The sequence below is a fragment of the Sander lucioperca genome, chromosome 7, assembly GCF_008315115.2.
Source record: "Sander lucioperca isolate FBNREF2018 chromosome 7, SLUC_FBN_1.2, whole genome shotgun sequence".
In the NCBI taxonomy this organism is placed as follows: domain Eukaryota; kingdom Metazoa; phylum Chordata; class Actinopteri; order Perciformes; family Percidae; genus Sander; species Sander lucioperca.
Genome location: NC_050179.1, coordinates 20,470,777 through 20,488,276, shown reverse-complemented (window position 1 = coordinate 20,488,276; position 17,500 = coordinate 20,470,777). Strand labels below are relative to the sequence as shown.

General features: G+C 45.0%; 1 protein-coding gene and 1 long non-coding RNA gene across 4 annotated transcripts in view; one reads left to right on the top strand and one right to left on the bottom strand.

Moving 5' to 3' along the window:
• LOC116055794 (ankyrin repeat domain-containing protein SOWAHC) overlaps positions 1-12,718 on the top strand; it is a 49,537-nt gene extending 36,819 nt beyond the window's left edge. For 2 of the 3 annotated variants that reach the window (XM_036003497.1, XM_036003496.1), the window contains 5 exons: positions 1,088-1,174; positions 3,644-3,646; positions 7,540-7,612; positions 11,613-11,708; positions 12,475-12,718. In XM_036003497.1, coding sequence (XP_035859390.1) covers positions 1,088-1,174; positions 3,644-3,646; positions 7,540-7,612; positions 11,613-11,708; positions 12,475-12,623 — 408 coding nt within the window. In that variant the 3' untranslated portion in view covers positions 12,624-12,718. Of the gene's footprint in view, positions 1-1,087; positions 1,175-3,643; positions 3,647-3,847; positions 3,851-7,539; positions 7,613-11,612; positions 11,709-12,474 lie in introns of all 3 variants that reach the window. The other variant, XM_031307826.2, reaches the window with a different exon arrangement.
• The window catches only part of LOC118495491, an 18,006-nt gene continuing 8,306 nt past the window's right edge, over positions 7,801-17,500 (bottom strand). The window contains exon 3 of the long non-coding RNA XR_004897932.1: positions 7,801-7,915. This is a non-coding gene — a long non-coding RNA (uncharacterized LOC118495491). The remainder of the gene's footprint in view (positions 7,916-17,500) is intronic.

Genomic DNA, 17,500 nt, shown 5'->3' with positions numbered 1-17,500 from the left:
TGTGTGTGTGTGTGTGTGTGTGTGTGTGTGTGTGTCTGCAGCTCGTAGCCCAAATCTGTTTCAACTAATTAACCAGGAATTCACTTCAAAGCAGGACTTTATGCAAATGAGCCAGATCTCTGTCCTCTGTCTGAGAGGAGAGTTCACATCTGGAAAATATTAAAAACAAACATATTTCATTCTTCTGTGAGATGAAGAGGTAAATATCTATATACTGAGAGAGAAGAGACATTTGCCAAAAAAATGTTTCCTATGTAAGTGACTGGTGGGAACGACAATCTTTGAAATTGTTTTTTACGTTAATGGACTAATGTTCAGCAGCAGTTAGAGTCACTAAAAGTTCTGTTGTTGCTGCTGACAGACTCAGATTATTATTCTAAGTGTCTGACAACATTATGGGATGGATCCCTACAGAGATAGACCTTTTAGTTAAAGTTTTAGTTTAACATGAAACAGCCCCGAAATCACCATCACCAAACTACACCAGGCTCCATGTAAATAATCAGGACTTTTAGCGTGTATAGAGCCAGCATATTTCCACCAGACTCCATGTAAATAATCAGTACTTTTAGCGTGTATAGAGCCAGCATATTTCCACCAGACTCCATGTAAATAATCAGGACTTTTAGCGTGTATAGAGCCAGCATATTTCCACCAGACTCCATGTAAATAATCAGTACTTTTAGCGTGTATAGAGCCAGCATATTTCTACCAGACTTCATGTAAATAATCAGTACTTTTAGTGTGTATAGAGCCAGCATATCTCCACATGTAAATGGGTGAATTAAGGGTTTATTTCAACCAAACCAGAGTGGTGATTGTTGGAACAGTGGAAAGATGAACCAAGACGGCTTTTGGTAGTTTTATTTAGTTTCTGTCCACTTTGAATGAAGTGTGTTTTACCATGATAAAAGTACTGATTATTTATATGGAGTCTGGTGGGTTTGGTGATGGTGATTTCAGGCCTGTTTCATGTTAAACTGAAGGATTTTACTGAAGGTGAGTGTGTGTTTTCACATTTTCATATGTATGCGTGTTTGTTTGTGTGTGTGTGTGTGTGTGTGTGTGTGTGTGTGTGTGTGTTCAGACGGCGCTTCACTGGGCAGCCAAGCACGGCCATCAGGAGGCGGTAGACATGATGCTCCGGTCCGGAGCCGACGTCAACGTCAGATCGGTGAGCTGTCTGTCTGTGTGTGTGTGTGTGTGTGTGTGTGTGTGTGTGTGTGTCTGTGTGTGTGTGTGTGTGTGTGTGTGTGTGTGTGTGTGTGTGTGTGTGTGTGTGTGTGTGTGTGTCTGTGTGTGTGTGTGTGTGTGTGTGTGTGTCAGCAGCCGTCATGCACTTTAATAACTTAGCTGCATACATAAACAGTCACGTCCGAGCTGTCTTCAGCTCTTCAACACAGATTCTTTCAGAATAAAATCTCTCTTAAAGGAACAGCAACATGTTGATAGACGTGTTCCAACAGAGAGACAACAGCATTCACATGTCTGTGTTGAAGTGTGTAACAATCATACGCATTCATAAATCCCCAGCCGTTTAGCTCCATAAACCAATTAACTCATATTCCCACAACATCGGTGGATGGCAGCATTTACACTTTGAGAACATGGGGAAAAAATGCACACACACACACACACACACACACACACAGAGACACACACACACACACCTACACACACACACAGAGAGACAGAGACACATACATACACACACACACACACACAGAGAGAGACACACACACACACACTCACAGAGAGAGAAACACACACACACACAGAGACAGATACAGAGACACACACACACAGAGACACACACACAGAGAAACACACAGACACATACATACACACAGAGAGAGACACACACACACACACAGAAACACACACTCACACACACAGAGAGACACACACACACACACACAGAAACACACACTCACACACACACACACACACACACACACACACAGAAACACACTCACACACACACAGAGAGACACATACACACACACACACACACACATACACAGAAACACACACACACTCACACACACACAGAGAGACACACGCACACAGAGCCGCAGTGTGCAGTGGATTGATTGGAAAGGGTCAATGTTGTGATTGCTTAATGGCTTCCCGACAGCCTCGGCCTGTGTGAGTGTTAATCTCCTCGCTGCCGCTGATGATGTCACACAGCAGATAATGTTTAAACCCCGCTGGAGCAAAGCAGAGCAGACAAGTCACTCATTGGCTCCATAATTACATAATTAACTTTTTGTCTCTGATCGTTAAGGAGGTAATGGCTCCGATAAAAGGACCCTCAGCCGGAGCAGCGGGCGAATCAAAAATCAATAATCCATAGAGCGCATTAAGAGGAGAAAAGTAGCTCAGGGCTCAGTGAAGGCTTTGGATTCACTGCTTCTCTGATGGATTTACTCTCTCTGTGTGTCGGCTCTGCTCAGCTTTACATACCTCAGCCTGAATGGTACTTCTCAGAGGGGAGAAGACAAAGAAAAGTCTGAGGGTTGAACAGTTTTCTATGTTTGCTTCTCCAAACCATCCCAGGATATCGGTCCTGCTGGTCCTTCTGGTCCTTCTGGTCCTTCTGGTCCTTCTGGTCCTTCGTGACTTACCTGTTCTGAAACGGCAAAAATGTCAAAGAAATCGACAAATGTTGGGTGGAAAAGGCCGAAAAAAGCAACAAAAATGTCAACAAAAGTAACAAAAAGAGACAAAAACGTTGTTGGGGCACCCTCAGAAAAAACTTTTGGGAATGAGAGCAGGGGGAATGAGGGCAGGGGGAATGAGAGGGGGAAACGCCAGAGCAGGGGGAATGAGAGCGGGAAACGCCAGAGCAGGGGGAATGAGAGCGGGAAACGCCAGAGCAGGGGGAATGAGAGGGGGAAACGCCAGAGCAGGGGGAATGAGAGCGGGAAACACCAGAGCAGGGGGAATGAGAGGGGGAAACGCCAGAGCAGGGGGAATGAGAGGGGGAACGCCAGAGCAGGGGGAATGAGAGGGGGAACGCCAGAGCAGGGGGAATGAGAGCGGGAAACGCCAGAGCAGGGGGAATGAGAGCGGGAAACACCAGAGCAGGGGGAATGAGAGCGGGAAACGCCAGAGCAGGGGGAATGAGCGGGGGAAACGCCAGAGCAGGGGGAATGTTTATCATTTATAATCTTTGCTTCTGCGTTGTGTGACGTGTTTTTTGTTTTCTATCACTGAGTAAACTAAGTGACATATTTTTTGGATATTTCATATTATATAGTCAGTAGTAATGTATAACAATAACAGAACAGAACAACTGATAAACTGAACAATTAACCCAAATAATGAACACAATAACTGCCGGAAGAAAAGAGTGTTTAGGATGAATTTTGAGCAGATTATTTCCTGTGAATGTTGCATCAGAGACACATTTTCTGTTATTCTTTAGGAACCGTTAACAACATTCTCCGTCTTATGTATTATAATTATTTTACTTTTGGACAATCATACATACTTAATAGGCTCGTTTTTTGCCACATTGAGTGTTTCCTTCTCCCTGGCTTATGATTTCAGTTACATGATTGATCCAAATGCGACTATCTGTTTCTTCTCTTCTTTTATCCTCTTCACCATCCTCTCCGACCGTCCGTCACTTCGTCAGCACGTAAGTGATTTTCTGAACCATTCCAGCTGCAGAAATCTCCCTAAAAATGAGCCGCCGTACCAAACTCCCTTCAGATTTCAGCCCATTTAAGCAAACGGCTCTTTGCTGTATGTTTAGACAGTCAAATGAGTTTGCTGCGTCTGTCTTTATTCTGTCTTTCTTTATGTGACTTCTCTCATGCTGCGTGCGTCTCTCTGAAAGGGGGTAAGTCCTGTTTTAATGCACCTTTTTTAAATCTACACCGTAAGATCTCGCTATGAACTGAAGGCTCGGTTCACAGAGGAAGTCTGGGACTAAAAAATGTCAGTTGTCTGCTGTGTGATGTCTTCTTAAGGCCGCCTGCACACTGCCTGCGTGGCGTGAGCGTGGCGTTTCTGTTGCGTGTCAGCTGCGTGTCAGCAGCTGCGTGTCAGCTGCGTGTCAGCAGCTGCGTGTCAGCTGCGTGTCAGCAGCTGCGTGTCAGCTGCGTGTCAGCTGCGTGGCGTTTTCTGTGTCTTTCCACACCAGAAAGGTGTCTGACGCGGCGCTGCTGCTGCTAGCCTTGTCTGGACACATGGATGTTACCCATTGATAAAATGAAATAACAGCGTGTTCTTCAACTTTATTTTGTCAATATTTTTGTGTTTGTACATTTGTTTGCACATATTTCGATAATATTTGAAAATCGATAATTATTACTATTTTTTAAATTACATTTATGTCAAAACCTCAACATCAACATGTCATTTATTAAATGTATTTGTGTCAAAATGACATATATACATATTTTCCTATTCTATTTTGCCTGGAAACACTTCCAACACGCTTGCGTGTTGCTTGAAAAATAGGCGTCGGTCCTATTTCTAGCATGCGTGTGTTTTCGGCGCGGCTCAAGCCGCAGCCCGTGATGTGCGTGTCACGCAGGCAGTGTGCACGCTCTAACCTGTTACCATGGAAGCCGAAACAAAAACGGACACGCCACGCAGCTGACACGCTCACGCCACGCAGTCGACACGCTCACGCCACGCAGCCAGTGTGCAGGAGGCCTAACGAACGCTGTGCAGCGGTGGAAGAAGTATTCAGATCCTTTACTTTGGTAAAAAGGGGGGGGGGGGCAGTAGGGAGTTGGGCTGGGAATTGGAGAGTTGCTGGTAAAGTCCCCATATGGACCAAAGTATGGTGGTGGACTGGTAGCTGGAGAGGTGCCAGTTCACCTCGTGGGCACTGCCAAGGTGTTCTGGAGCAAGGCACCGAACCCCCAACTGCTCGGGGCGCCTTTCCATGGGCAGCCCCCCCCACTCTGACATCTCTCCATTAGTGCATGTAGAGGTACTGAGCATGTGTGTGTAATTCCAACCCGTTCTCATCCCGAACTCGTAAAATAAGGACGTTTGGACAGTGGCTGTCAGCGTCTGATGTGACGAAAAAGGCGTCTTTCAGCGTATTTGTGTAACGCACTGGGGAGAGCAGCAGTTAGAGAGGATTTAGCGAGTAGTATGTAAGGGCGAATTTCCGCGTAAGGAAGTTGGTTGGGGGGGTGGATGAGTCAAACAAACACAGGACTTTCACCCAGGAGAGCGGGCTTCGCATCCCGCTTGTCACGCTTGCTATAGTCGTTTTTTATTTTTCTCCCGCGTGTCACGGAACCGTAAGCCCACCCACGACCCTTTCCTTAACATAACTGTGTCAAAAGGGACGGCAATAGTCCCGACAAAGCGTGTTTACTTATAGCGCTAAAGGAGACTTTTAGCGTCAATAAGAACGACAAAGGCACCTGACCAAGCGTCCAGATTTTACGAGATGAGTGTGAGAACCTGTTGGTAATTCAGGCCTGTGTGTAATGTGTGCAATAACAACAGAGTGAAAACATTGTAATTTTCCCTTGCAGGATTAATAAAGTATACATTATTATTATTATTATTATTATTATTATTATTATTATTATTAAAAGTACTGATACCACACTGTAAAAAAAACTCTGTTGCAGTAAGTCTTGCAGTGAAAATTTTACTCAAGTTAAGTTGTTAGTAAAATATTCGACTTTTTTGTAAAATAATCAGCAAAAGATCTTAGCATCTCTTAAGTCAAAAAAAGAGTCAGAATGTCAAAAAAAAATGCCGAAAAATATTGAAGTGCTAGAAAACATTTTATAAATGTAAACATAGGTCAGAACTGCTGCCTGAACAAAGGACTTCTGGGAGCGTTGTTCGGTCTCGTTTACCTGCGATTTGTCCAAAATGACAGAAACCATCATCATCCGGAGAGAAACGCGGGGAGACAGTTCATCACATCGCAGTTTACAGATGTAACGGAGAGTCTGTGACAGCGTGACAGCGCTCTCTGTTTCTGTTCTCCACATCAAAGCGCCTGCGGGCCGTTTAAAGTCGGTAAACTACAGACCCGTCCTCTTAATCAGCAGCGACTTCAGACCGCCCGCCGCTCCGCTGCTGTCATTCATCCAGCTGGAAACGGCCGTCTGACTGACAGGAAGACGGGCGGCCGCTCCGCCGGGACTCGCCAGTGTTAATGGGAACAAATGATGGAGACCGGGAGAGTTTCTGTCAGAGCGGACAGCTGATGGACACACACACAGACTCACGGTGATCGGAGCTGACAGACGCCGTCTTTTACAAATCACGCTCCGCTTTCAGATGCTTCTGAAACACGTCGACTCTTTCACACGGAAACGATTAAAACTCTAAACGCAGCGGTGACAAACTCACGATGCACACTGCACATACACGCACACATACACACACACACACACACACACAGACATGTACACACACACACACACACACATATACACGCACAGACACACACACACACACAGACACACATACACGCACAGACACACACACACAGACACACATACACGCATACACGCACACACACACACACACACAGACATGTACACACACACACACACACATACACGCACAGACACACACACACACAGACACACACACACGCATACGCGCACACACACACACACACACACACACACACACACATATACACGCACAGACACACACACACACACAGACACACATACACGCACAGACACACACACACAGACACACATACACGCATACACGCACACACACACACACACACAGACATGTACACACACACACACACACATACACGCACAGACACACACACACACAGACACACATACACGCATACGCGCACACACACACACACACACACACACACACACACACACACACACACACACAGATGTTGTGTTTCCTGTTTCCTGTACAGGACTCTCACACCACCTCAAACACACCCATAAGTCTGATCTCTGTTACATGACACGGGGGTGAGTTCATACAGAAGTTGAGTCGGTCTCAACTTTTCGCCGCAGGCCCGCTGCGTTCTTTTGCGTGTCCCTCCTGCAGCAAACCCCCCCGCAGCAGCCTAAATTGTAAACTGTCTCACAATCCCACTCCTGGATAGACGGCAGCCCTTCATTCTTCTTACCCCTCTTGTTGTTCTCGGGTCTAATCTGACCCATTTTCAAAAAGTTTCTATATCAGAAATGTGGGTTTCTATCAACCAAATTTTAAAACAAAATAACGTGGATGGTTCCATACGACGCTCTTCACAAGTTAAATAAATGATCAGCTCACTACTTCATTTAAAAAAATGTCAAAAACATCGGAAAACAGTGACAAACACATGGGAATAGCTTAAAAAAAAACGTCAAAAAAACGAAGAAAGATATTGACAGAAACTTCGAAAAAAGTGACAGAAGTGTCGAAAAAGACGACCAAAACGTTGGAATTTTTTTCACATTTTGACCCAGAAAAACAAAAAGTTGCATCAAGGTCGACGGGGAAGACAACACAAGGGATAAAGTGTGTGTTATTGTGAGTACAGACCATAATACTGTGTGTTGTTTCCAGGGTTACACAGCTCTCCACCTGGCCTCCATCCACGGCCACCAGCACATCGTCAACGCCCTAATCACCGCTCACAGTGAGTCCATCCTTCTTAAATACCAGATTAATGTACCTGAATACATCGTCTGTCTTCTCCACATTTCCTCTTTAGTTCTGCAGACTTCTGGCCACAAATCTCTGTAAATAGATCATTAGAAAGTGGCTGATTTTCTCTCTACAACCCACATACGGTACAGAACAAGTCATACACAAGGCAAAAAGGACAAATGTTTAGCATCAGTTAGCATCCACTAAAAGTTTTGTTGTTGCTGCTGACAGACTCAGATTATTATTCTAAGTGTCTGACAACATTATGGGATGGATCCCTACAGAGATAGACCTTTTAGTTAAAGAGTAAGATCCTTTTAGTTTAACATGAAACAGCCCCGAAATCACCATCACCAAACCCACCAGACTCCATGTAAATAATCAGGACTTTTAGTGTGTATAGAGCCAGCATATTTCCACCAGACTCCATGTAAATAATTAGGACTTTTAGCGTGTATAGAGCCACCATTTTTCCACCAGACTCCATGTAAATAATCAGGACTTTTAGTGTGTATAGAGCCAGCATATTTCTACCAGACTCCATGTAAATAATCAGGACTTTGTTTTACCATGATAAAAGTCCTGATTATTTACATGGAGTCTGGTGGAGTTTGGTGATTGTGATTTCATCAAAATGCTGTCCACAACTCAAAGATATTCAGTTTCCTGTCACAGAGGTAGGTAATTTGTCGTCTCATGAACTCTTAGAAACACATGTTTTCATAGTGTTGGTGTCTCGTTGTGTTCGGAGGGTTTGATTCATATTAACGTATAAAATTGATATTCACACGTTGAGAATCAAACGGCGAGGGATTCTTCTCCTCCACGCCTCAGAGGTGAAGAGAGCAGTGATGCACATCGCTCTGCCAGACAAAAGACCCACACAACGCCAGACTGACAGGCCTGCAGACACACACACACACACACACACACAGCGACACACACACACACACACACACACACACACACACACACACACACACACACACACACACAGCGACACACACACACACACACACACACACAGACAGCGACACACACACACACACACACAGCGACACACACACACACACACACACAGACACACACACACACACACACACACACACACACACACACACACTTAATTGTAAGTCGCTTTGGATAAAAGCGTCAGCTAAATGACATGTAATGTAATGTAACACACACACACACACACACACACACAGACACACACACACACGCACAGAGACACACACACACACAGAGACACACACGCACACATACACACATACACACACACACACACTTGCATACACACACAGACATGCACACACACACACACACACACATACACACACACACACAGAGACACACACACACACACACACACACACACACACACACACAGACATACACACAGACATACACATAGAGAGTTTGGTGGAGGGTCGGTGGGAGTTTAACCAGAGTCGGTTACACGGTAAAACCATTATCTTTCTGATGTCACACTGAGAATCACGGGATCATCTTCCTCTGCGCGGCAACACGATGAGCCGCAGCCTCCTCCGTTAAACGCCACCTTTCTTCCTCCAGGAAATCTTCACGGATCAACTCTTCTATCTGCTGCAGGATAACTTCACTCACATCCTCTCTACCTCCTCTGTTTCACTTTTAATGCAACTTGTTTTCACCCCCAGTGCCCTGCGCCCTGTTAGTTTAACATGAAACAGCCCCGAAATCACCATCACCAAACCCACCAGACTCCATGTAAATAATCAGGACTTTTAGCATGTATAGAGCCAGCATATTTCCACCAGACTCCATGTAAATAATCAGGACTTTTAGCGTGTATAGAGCCAGCATATCTCCACCAGACTCCATGTAAATAATCAGGACTTTTAGCGTGTATAGAGCCAGCATATCTCCACATGTAAATGGGTGAATTAAGGGTTTGTTTCAACCAAACCAGAGTGGTGATTGTTGGAACAGTGGGAAGATGAACCAAGACGGCTTTTGGTAGTTTAATTTAGTTTCTGTCCTCTTTAAATGAAGTGTGTTTTACGATGATAAAAGTACTGATTATTTACATGGAGTCTGGTGTAGTTTGGTGATGGTGATTTTGGGGCTGTTTCATGTTAAACTAAAAGGATCTTACTCTTTAACTAAAAGGTCTATCTCTGTAGGGATCCTTCCCATAATGTTGTCAGACACTTAGAATAATAATCTGAGTCTGTCAGCGGCAACAACAGAACTTTTAGTGGACGCTGACTTTGATTCTTCATCCAGCGATGAAAGAAAACTGGAAATGAATCCAGACAGACTCTCAGACTGGCAGCTTTACCGTCTGCTTACCGAATCACACACATTTCATAAACAGTGCATGTGCTGTCGTTCATCCTGAAGAGCGAGGCAGCTGACTGAAGCAGCCTCGCTCCCAAATTATTCCCTGCCACTGCCTCTCTCCTCAGAGGCCCCTCTGCAGCCTCTCGTTTGGAGAGGGGGAGAGGGGAGAGGCTGTTTGCTAATCCCCCAGAAGATGGAACGCAGATCTGAGGATGTGCCCAAAGAAAAGGAGAAACACAGCTACTTGTCAGTCCTTCCAGAGAAATGTGGAGTTTTTTTGTGATTGTTGTGGGCAAAAATCCTTGTTTATGCGGCACGTTTTCTTAAAAAATGTGATGGAATATATTATAGATAAAATATTTATACAATTTTATGCGATGAAATTGCGGGAACTTGCAAAAATTGCGGTTTCCATCGTGGGGTTTGCAGCTTTTCGATGATGTTCACGTCACGTAATTATGTCACTTCATAACGTCACTTCATAACGTTCCCATGGCAACAGGGGAAAGTGGCTGCTCTTGTGTGAAGTAAACGCAACATTTTTCAACTTTCTGCTAAGATATATGGGACTTTTTTGCAACGAAAATGCGGGGATTATGAAATCATGCAAGCCCCGCATATTTTGCGCAGAAATCGGCAATTTATGCGGCCAAAGTGCGGCGTATTGGGGCGGCCTCTAGCTCACCCAGTAAGAGTGTTCGCCCCACGTTGGCTGAGTCCTGCAGCAGCGCAGGGTTCAAATCCGACCTGCTGCCCTTTGCTTCGTGTCATCCCCCATCTCTCTCCCCCTTTCATGTCTATCCACTTACAAATAAAGGGAAAAAGCCCCGCATAGATATGCAGACTTTGGCTGATTATGCATTAAATGATGCGATCGCATAATCGCGTTTTTCTGGAGGAACTGACTTGTGACATGGCTGCATGTACACAGGAATATTAGAAGAATTATCCATGTAAACAGCTGAGAGCACTGAGCGCCACGCTGGAGAATAAGAATCACATCAAGAACCAGACATTTAGACTTTACTGACATGCTTTTATTTTGAAAAAGTCAAATATCTTTGACTGCATTATTGCATGTCGCCTTTTTCTCATTACATTTCTGTTGCTTTCTCAGACGTTGTTGCGACTTTAGAATAAAAATGTGTTGCTATTTTTTTGACATTTGTCGACATAAAGCTCTTCAAAAGTCAGCGAAAAAGTTCCTTAACCATCGTAGAATTTAGCAAATCAAGGAAAACAAAGATTACATGTTTCACATCCTGAATATATAAAATTATTGGTGTGTTGTGTAGTTTGACAACACTGTGTGTGTGTGTGTGTGTGTGTGTGTGTGTGTGTGTGTGTGTGTGTGTGTGTGTGTGTGTGTGTGTGTGTGTGTGTGTGTGTGTGTGACAACTAGGATCGCCAAAATGTGTGTGTGTTTTGGTCAGGCCTGCGGGCATCAGGTTAGCACATGTGGCTTAGAGGAATATTGTCTTTGGAAAAAGGGCAAAACTGGAATAATATGTGCATGTAAACGTAATCCATTACGTTCCTGGTTGGTTGAAGTCTCCATCCTGTACGTTATGTCTCTCTCTGCTGTGAAATGAAAGTGGAGCAAAGTAACCCTAACTATATATTCACTGTTCAGTGTGAGAACGTGTTCTTCTTGTTTCCATCAGATGCTAAAACCAGCGTCAGAGATTACCACGGGAAGACAGCCGTTCACTACTGGACAGGCTGCAGCAACGTCTTCAACAAACCTCAGCCTCAGCCAGGTCACACACACACTCACACACACACACACTCACACAGACACACACACAGACACACACACACAGACACACACACACACACACTCACACACACACACACACACAGACACTCACACAGACACACACACGCAGACACACACACACACACACACACACACACACACACAGACACACACACACGCACACAGACACTCACACAGACACACACACGCAGACACACACACACACACACACACACACACAGACACACACACACGCACACACGCACACACACACACACAGAGACACACACACAGACACGCACACACACAGACACACACACACACACACACACACACACAGACACACACACACACACAGACACTCACACAGACACACACACGCAGACACACACACACACACACACACACACACAGACACACACACACACACACACACACACACAGAGACACACACACACACACACACACACACACACAAATTATGGTCACAATTCATCTCGTAGCTGGTTGTCATGGTTCCAGACTTAAAACTCTTTATATCAGCAATTCTTTGAAACGTCACCAGAACAATTGAACGGGGAAAAACTTCCAGAACCGGAGCCGTCAGCGTTGAGTTCTGTTAGACTACTGAAACAAATCTTTAATACGCTTGTTTACATATTTATGCAGTTCCTTTAATGCCTACTGGATCAGTTTTAATGATCGTTTGTGTAACGCAGCTCATCATCTGCATATAGTTTGAGTCACGGTAAAGTTTCTGTCCTCAGGTGGGAGTTCATTTGTTGGAAGACGGACGCAGCGTTACGCTCTGCCGTCTCTGCTGCTGACCCGCTCTCGCAGTCAGGGACAGCTGGACCTGGGCTTCGGACCGCCACCGCTGTCCGCCACGCACGACGCGCTGGACCTCCACGTCTGACCTCTGCTGTTTGTTGGAACAGTGGAAAGAGTTTTCTGCAGACTTTAAATTAAGTGTGTTTTACAATGATAACATTACTGTTCATACAAGTAAAAGTCCAGAATATAAAATGTTGCTAAAGTACAAAAGAAGTATCAGCAAAATGTAACTCAATAGTGTTTTAAGCCCCCAACGTCTCCTTCCAGGCAGCGCTGCGACCGTTGACTTCAAGGCACCTAACCCTAACCTTAACCCTTAACCCTAACCCTAACCTTAACCTTAACCTTAACCCTTAACCCTTAACCTTAACCTTAACCTTAACCCTTAACCTTAACCCTAACCCTAACCATAACCATTGCCTAATCCTAGTGCCTTCTAGACAGCGCTGCCTGGAAGGAGACGTTGGGGGGTTAAAACACTGATGCACCAAAATGTACTTAAAGTATCAAAAGTAAAAGTACTCTTGAAGCAGAATGGCTCCTTGTTTTATTTCCTCTGTGATTTATGACAAAAGCTTAAAACACTAAAAGCTAAAAACTGTAAGATTCAGTGTGTGAGTTTATTATAAAGCAGTCATTTCTATCAAACAGATGTTTAATTACAGCCTGATGTTTCAACTGTGGAGAAAGGATTATAAAGGAAGTAAAAGAAAAGATGTTTTGACTTTTGTTTCTGTTTGGAAACAACTGTAAATGTTGGACACGTTTCACCTCCCGCTCTCTTCCCCACGCTCATAAACGTCGTCGTTAACTTCCCCTCCGATGGCTCGCAGCTTTAAAGCTCGTAATCAGGCCGGGCAGCAGTGGCGTAAGTGATGAGCAGCAATTAATCCGGTTAATGTGAAGATTAGCAAAGCACGGCAGCTGTCAGACTCTGGGATGGAGTCGCTGTGGGACTAAAGGCCGCGGCCAACACAACTCCGGGAAACACGCATATTTCTGGAAGAAGTATTCAGATCCTTTAAGCCTCCTGCATACTGGCTGCATGGCGTGTGCGTGTCAGCTGCGTGGCGTGTCCGTTTTTATTTCAGCTCCCATGGTAACAGGTTAGAGCGTGCACACTGCCTGCATGACACACGTCTCAGAAAACGTGTGCATGCTAGAAATAGAACCGATGCCTATTTTTCACGCGACACGCAAGCGTGTTGGAAGCATTTGCAGGCAACATAGAATAGAAAAGATGTTTCAGTTTGGGTTGCTAATCAAGAACCATCTAGCAGCGAAACCAATCAGACGGATTGTTTTCTGAAGCTTAGGGCAGCAGGAGTCTCTGCGATGGGACACATGGCGGATTCAGTGTCCCGCCTCCGCAATGGGACAACAATGTGCTGACCTCTGACCCCCGTTGTCCTCTGACCTTCCTGTTTTCCCACAGCTGTCACCTCTAACAAAGGCCGGCCGGCGAGAGGCGACTACAGAATGGAAACGGAGGCGTTAACTCATCGCAGGGTCGTTGTTCTTTTGCCAGGACTCCCAGTGGGACACAAGGTTTACACAATGACGCAGCGCTCGGTTGTGTTTCTGCACAACAATGAGTCATTGTTCACAGAAAGAGACTCGGGAGGACGCTTAAAAACTAAACTCATGTTTTCACATTGAAGTCTTCCTCGTGCGCCGTGCGGAGCCCCGTAGCTGGCGTCACAGAGCTCTGTAGCAGCTCAAACAACTAGCAACTGCCGCTCGGCGTCACAGAGCTGTGTAGCCGGCGCCATGTGACCAGCTGGCGTCACCTGACTTGCCGGCGGTCTCCTAGTTTTGTACGTCTTCAAGTATCTTACATCTTCGTACGATATCAAACGGACCCGTTCATGAGAATGCATTGGTTTCCTTGTGTTTCTTTAAAATGTTCTTCAGAACGTTCTCTGTCTGTTAAACCCCTTTCCAAGCAGACAGGTAGACAGAGAAACAGACAGGCAGACAGACAGACAGGCAGGCAGACAGGCAGGCAGACAGACAGACAGACAGACAGACAGACAGACAGGCAGGCAGGCAGACAGACAGACAGACAGACAGACAGAGAGACATATGTATATATATATATATATATATATATATATATATATATATATATATATATATGTATATATATATATATATATATATAAGCTTAATCTGAAGTGAAGAGATATTTTTAAAGCACCAGAGATTTTCTTCACCTCTGCACCCTGCAGTCAGACCTCCATGTTCTTCCTAAAGTGAAGTCAAAATGCTCCGTTAGCCTCTCTCTCTCTCTCTCTCTCTCTCTCTGATCCGAGGAGCTTACAGCTTTAATTAAATCATTAAATTCCCGTCTACGCCTCACAGAGCCGGCCCAAATTGACTTCCCAGCATCCTCGTTTTCTCTCCGAACACCAAATAGTGATTTTCTGCCCGTCTAATTACAAAGCTCAACATGTGATGAAGGCGGCATCCAGCGGGGGAATTATGTCACGGGGCCGGACTTAGACCTCATTACCAACCTGAGAGTCAGATTATTCGTCTGGAATTGGACGGAGATATTTATCAACAGACGGAGAGTTAGTCGCTCGCTGATCATCACACAAAGTTTCTGAAGAAACAGAAAGCTGAGCTGCAGAGTCTCTAAAACGCCTTCTGAGCTGTGGAGAAGGTGTGTGTGTGTGTGTGTGTGTGTGTGTGTGTGTGTGTGTCTGTGTGTGTGTGTGTGTGTGTGTGTGTGTGTGTGTGTGTGTGTGTGTGTGTGTGTGTGTGTGTGTGTACCTCCAGTGCTGCAGAGGAAGGTCTGACTAGTCCACACAGCATTCCTGGATGGGAGTAAAACATGCTCTGGTTTATTGGCATCTCTTTAAACCAATCACAATCATCGTGGGCGGGGCTAAGCTCTGATCGGAGCCACGGTGCCTCTGCTAAATAGTCTCAGGAAGGAACTTGTTTTGGTGGAACATGTGTACGTTCAAAAGTAGTTTTAGTCGTACAACAGAAAACTCAGATTGGACAGATCCCTGCAGAGATCTGAGGAGCAGTTAACCATAGTCCTCACAAATCAGCCGGAGGTTAGAACGCCAGCACAGAGACAGAGGAAGGGGACGGACATCCAGCGGAATTTCCGTCGGCAACGGAGAAATCCCGGAAGTGGAAGGTCGTGGATATAGACTAGCCACCAACAGGTGACTGTGAGCCGCTACAGACACTGCCAGATGCTCCTTTCAGGGGCCGTGGATGGTAGTGGAGTTTAGCCAGAAAAAGTGAGCGTCATGCGGCGATGACAGTTAAGTTTAGGCACCAAAACTTTGGGAAAAAGATGGTGGTTTGGATTACAATACTCCTTAGGAACAACCACGCATTTCCTGGGTGAAAAGTATTTAGTTTTCGCCGCATAGTGAACTCTGCTCTCTGCTTGAACACGCTGTGTTGTATGTTGAAAAAAGCTGCAGCCCACAAAGAAAGAAAAGAGCATCAACAGAAAGTCCCTTTCATGTGACTTTAAAAGTTCGTGAAACTGTGGCTCCGTTATTTGGCCGTCTGTCTGATCCCCATATGTTGTTCCTCCTACATACGAGCCACAATATGTTGCTGCGGAAATCAAAGAATCCTTTTTTAAATAATTTCTCAGCAGCTTTTTAATCCAGCACAGAGTCCGAGAACAGACTCCAGTCAGCAGGACAGATTTATGGTTACAAAATGTTGCATAGACCGTCGACCGTTTGTGTGTGTGTGTGTGTGTGTGTGTGTGTGTGTGTGTGTGTGTGTGTGTATGTGTGTGTGTGTCTACACACTCATTTCTTTAAACCAATCACAGTCGTCTTGTGTGGCAGCTCCGGACGCAGCGACAGTGCCTCTGCTAAATAGTCTCAGGAAGGAACTTGTTTTGGTGGAACATTTGCACCCCGCAAAAGAAAACTCCACATAAAATATTAGATGAAGTTAACTGTTGACACGATACAGTACTGTGATCTATTTAAATTAGCTGATACATGAGGGGCTTTCCAACCGGAGGGATTTTTGTAGTTCTTAGAACTAAACGTTCCTAGAACACTTTTGTCGTCGTGTTCCGACAGGAAAAATTTGGGGATTTTTAAGTTCCTCTGACCCAGTAGCGTACTTAGCGTACTTTTCCCTTTTCCCTTTTCCTAGGTGTACTTGATTGGTCGAACTTATAAGTCCCGCCCACTGCCAACTCGGAACTTGCAGACTAACCAACAACGGGACATTTTTAACAATTTTCACCATCTTATTCATCATTAAATTCACTTCTGACGTTTTAGGCGAGAAATTAACTGTTTAGATTTCGAATATAGGCAGTCTTGCGCAAATTGATGCTGAATTGACAATGTGCTTCAAAGTTTTCGGAGCTCCATCAAGTGAGGCGACAGCCAGCAAGCGTCTGCCCCGGCCGCTAGCTTGTCGCTCGGCCAGTCATACAAAAATTGTAGATTTAGTATTTAGTTCATACTTTTTTTGGTGTATTTGTTTTCTGATTTTAACGCTATAATGCGTCACTCCCTTACCCCTCCTACCAGTCCCTATGGCCACTTGGCCAGTGGGAATGCAAACGGGAAAAAGATTTTGGGGGAGAGTAGTTCTTAGAACTGCTTAAAAGTGTACTTTTCCTCTAAAAAGTACAAGTACTATCCGGTCGGAAAGCCCCTATTGTTAAACCTCATTGGCTCTTACCAGTGTATCTCTGTCACAAAAGTCGCTTGTTCCAGCAGCAATTAAGACCAGATAGGACCACATGTGACCAGACGAGGGGTGGAGCCAGACGTTGTTAACATCCAGGGCTCAGCCCAAAACCTAGAACATCATTTGGGGGAAATACCTGACAGTTATAACATCCTAATTTCAATTTTTGTTGCATTTTTCGGCGTTTGTTGTTATTTTAAAATCCTAAAAGATTCGGAGTTTTGGAGAAAACATTCTGGGCTGGAGACCCAGAAGCTC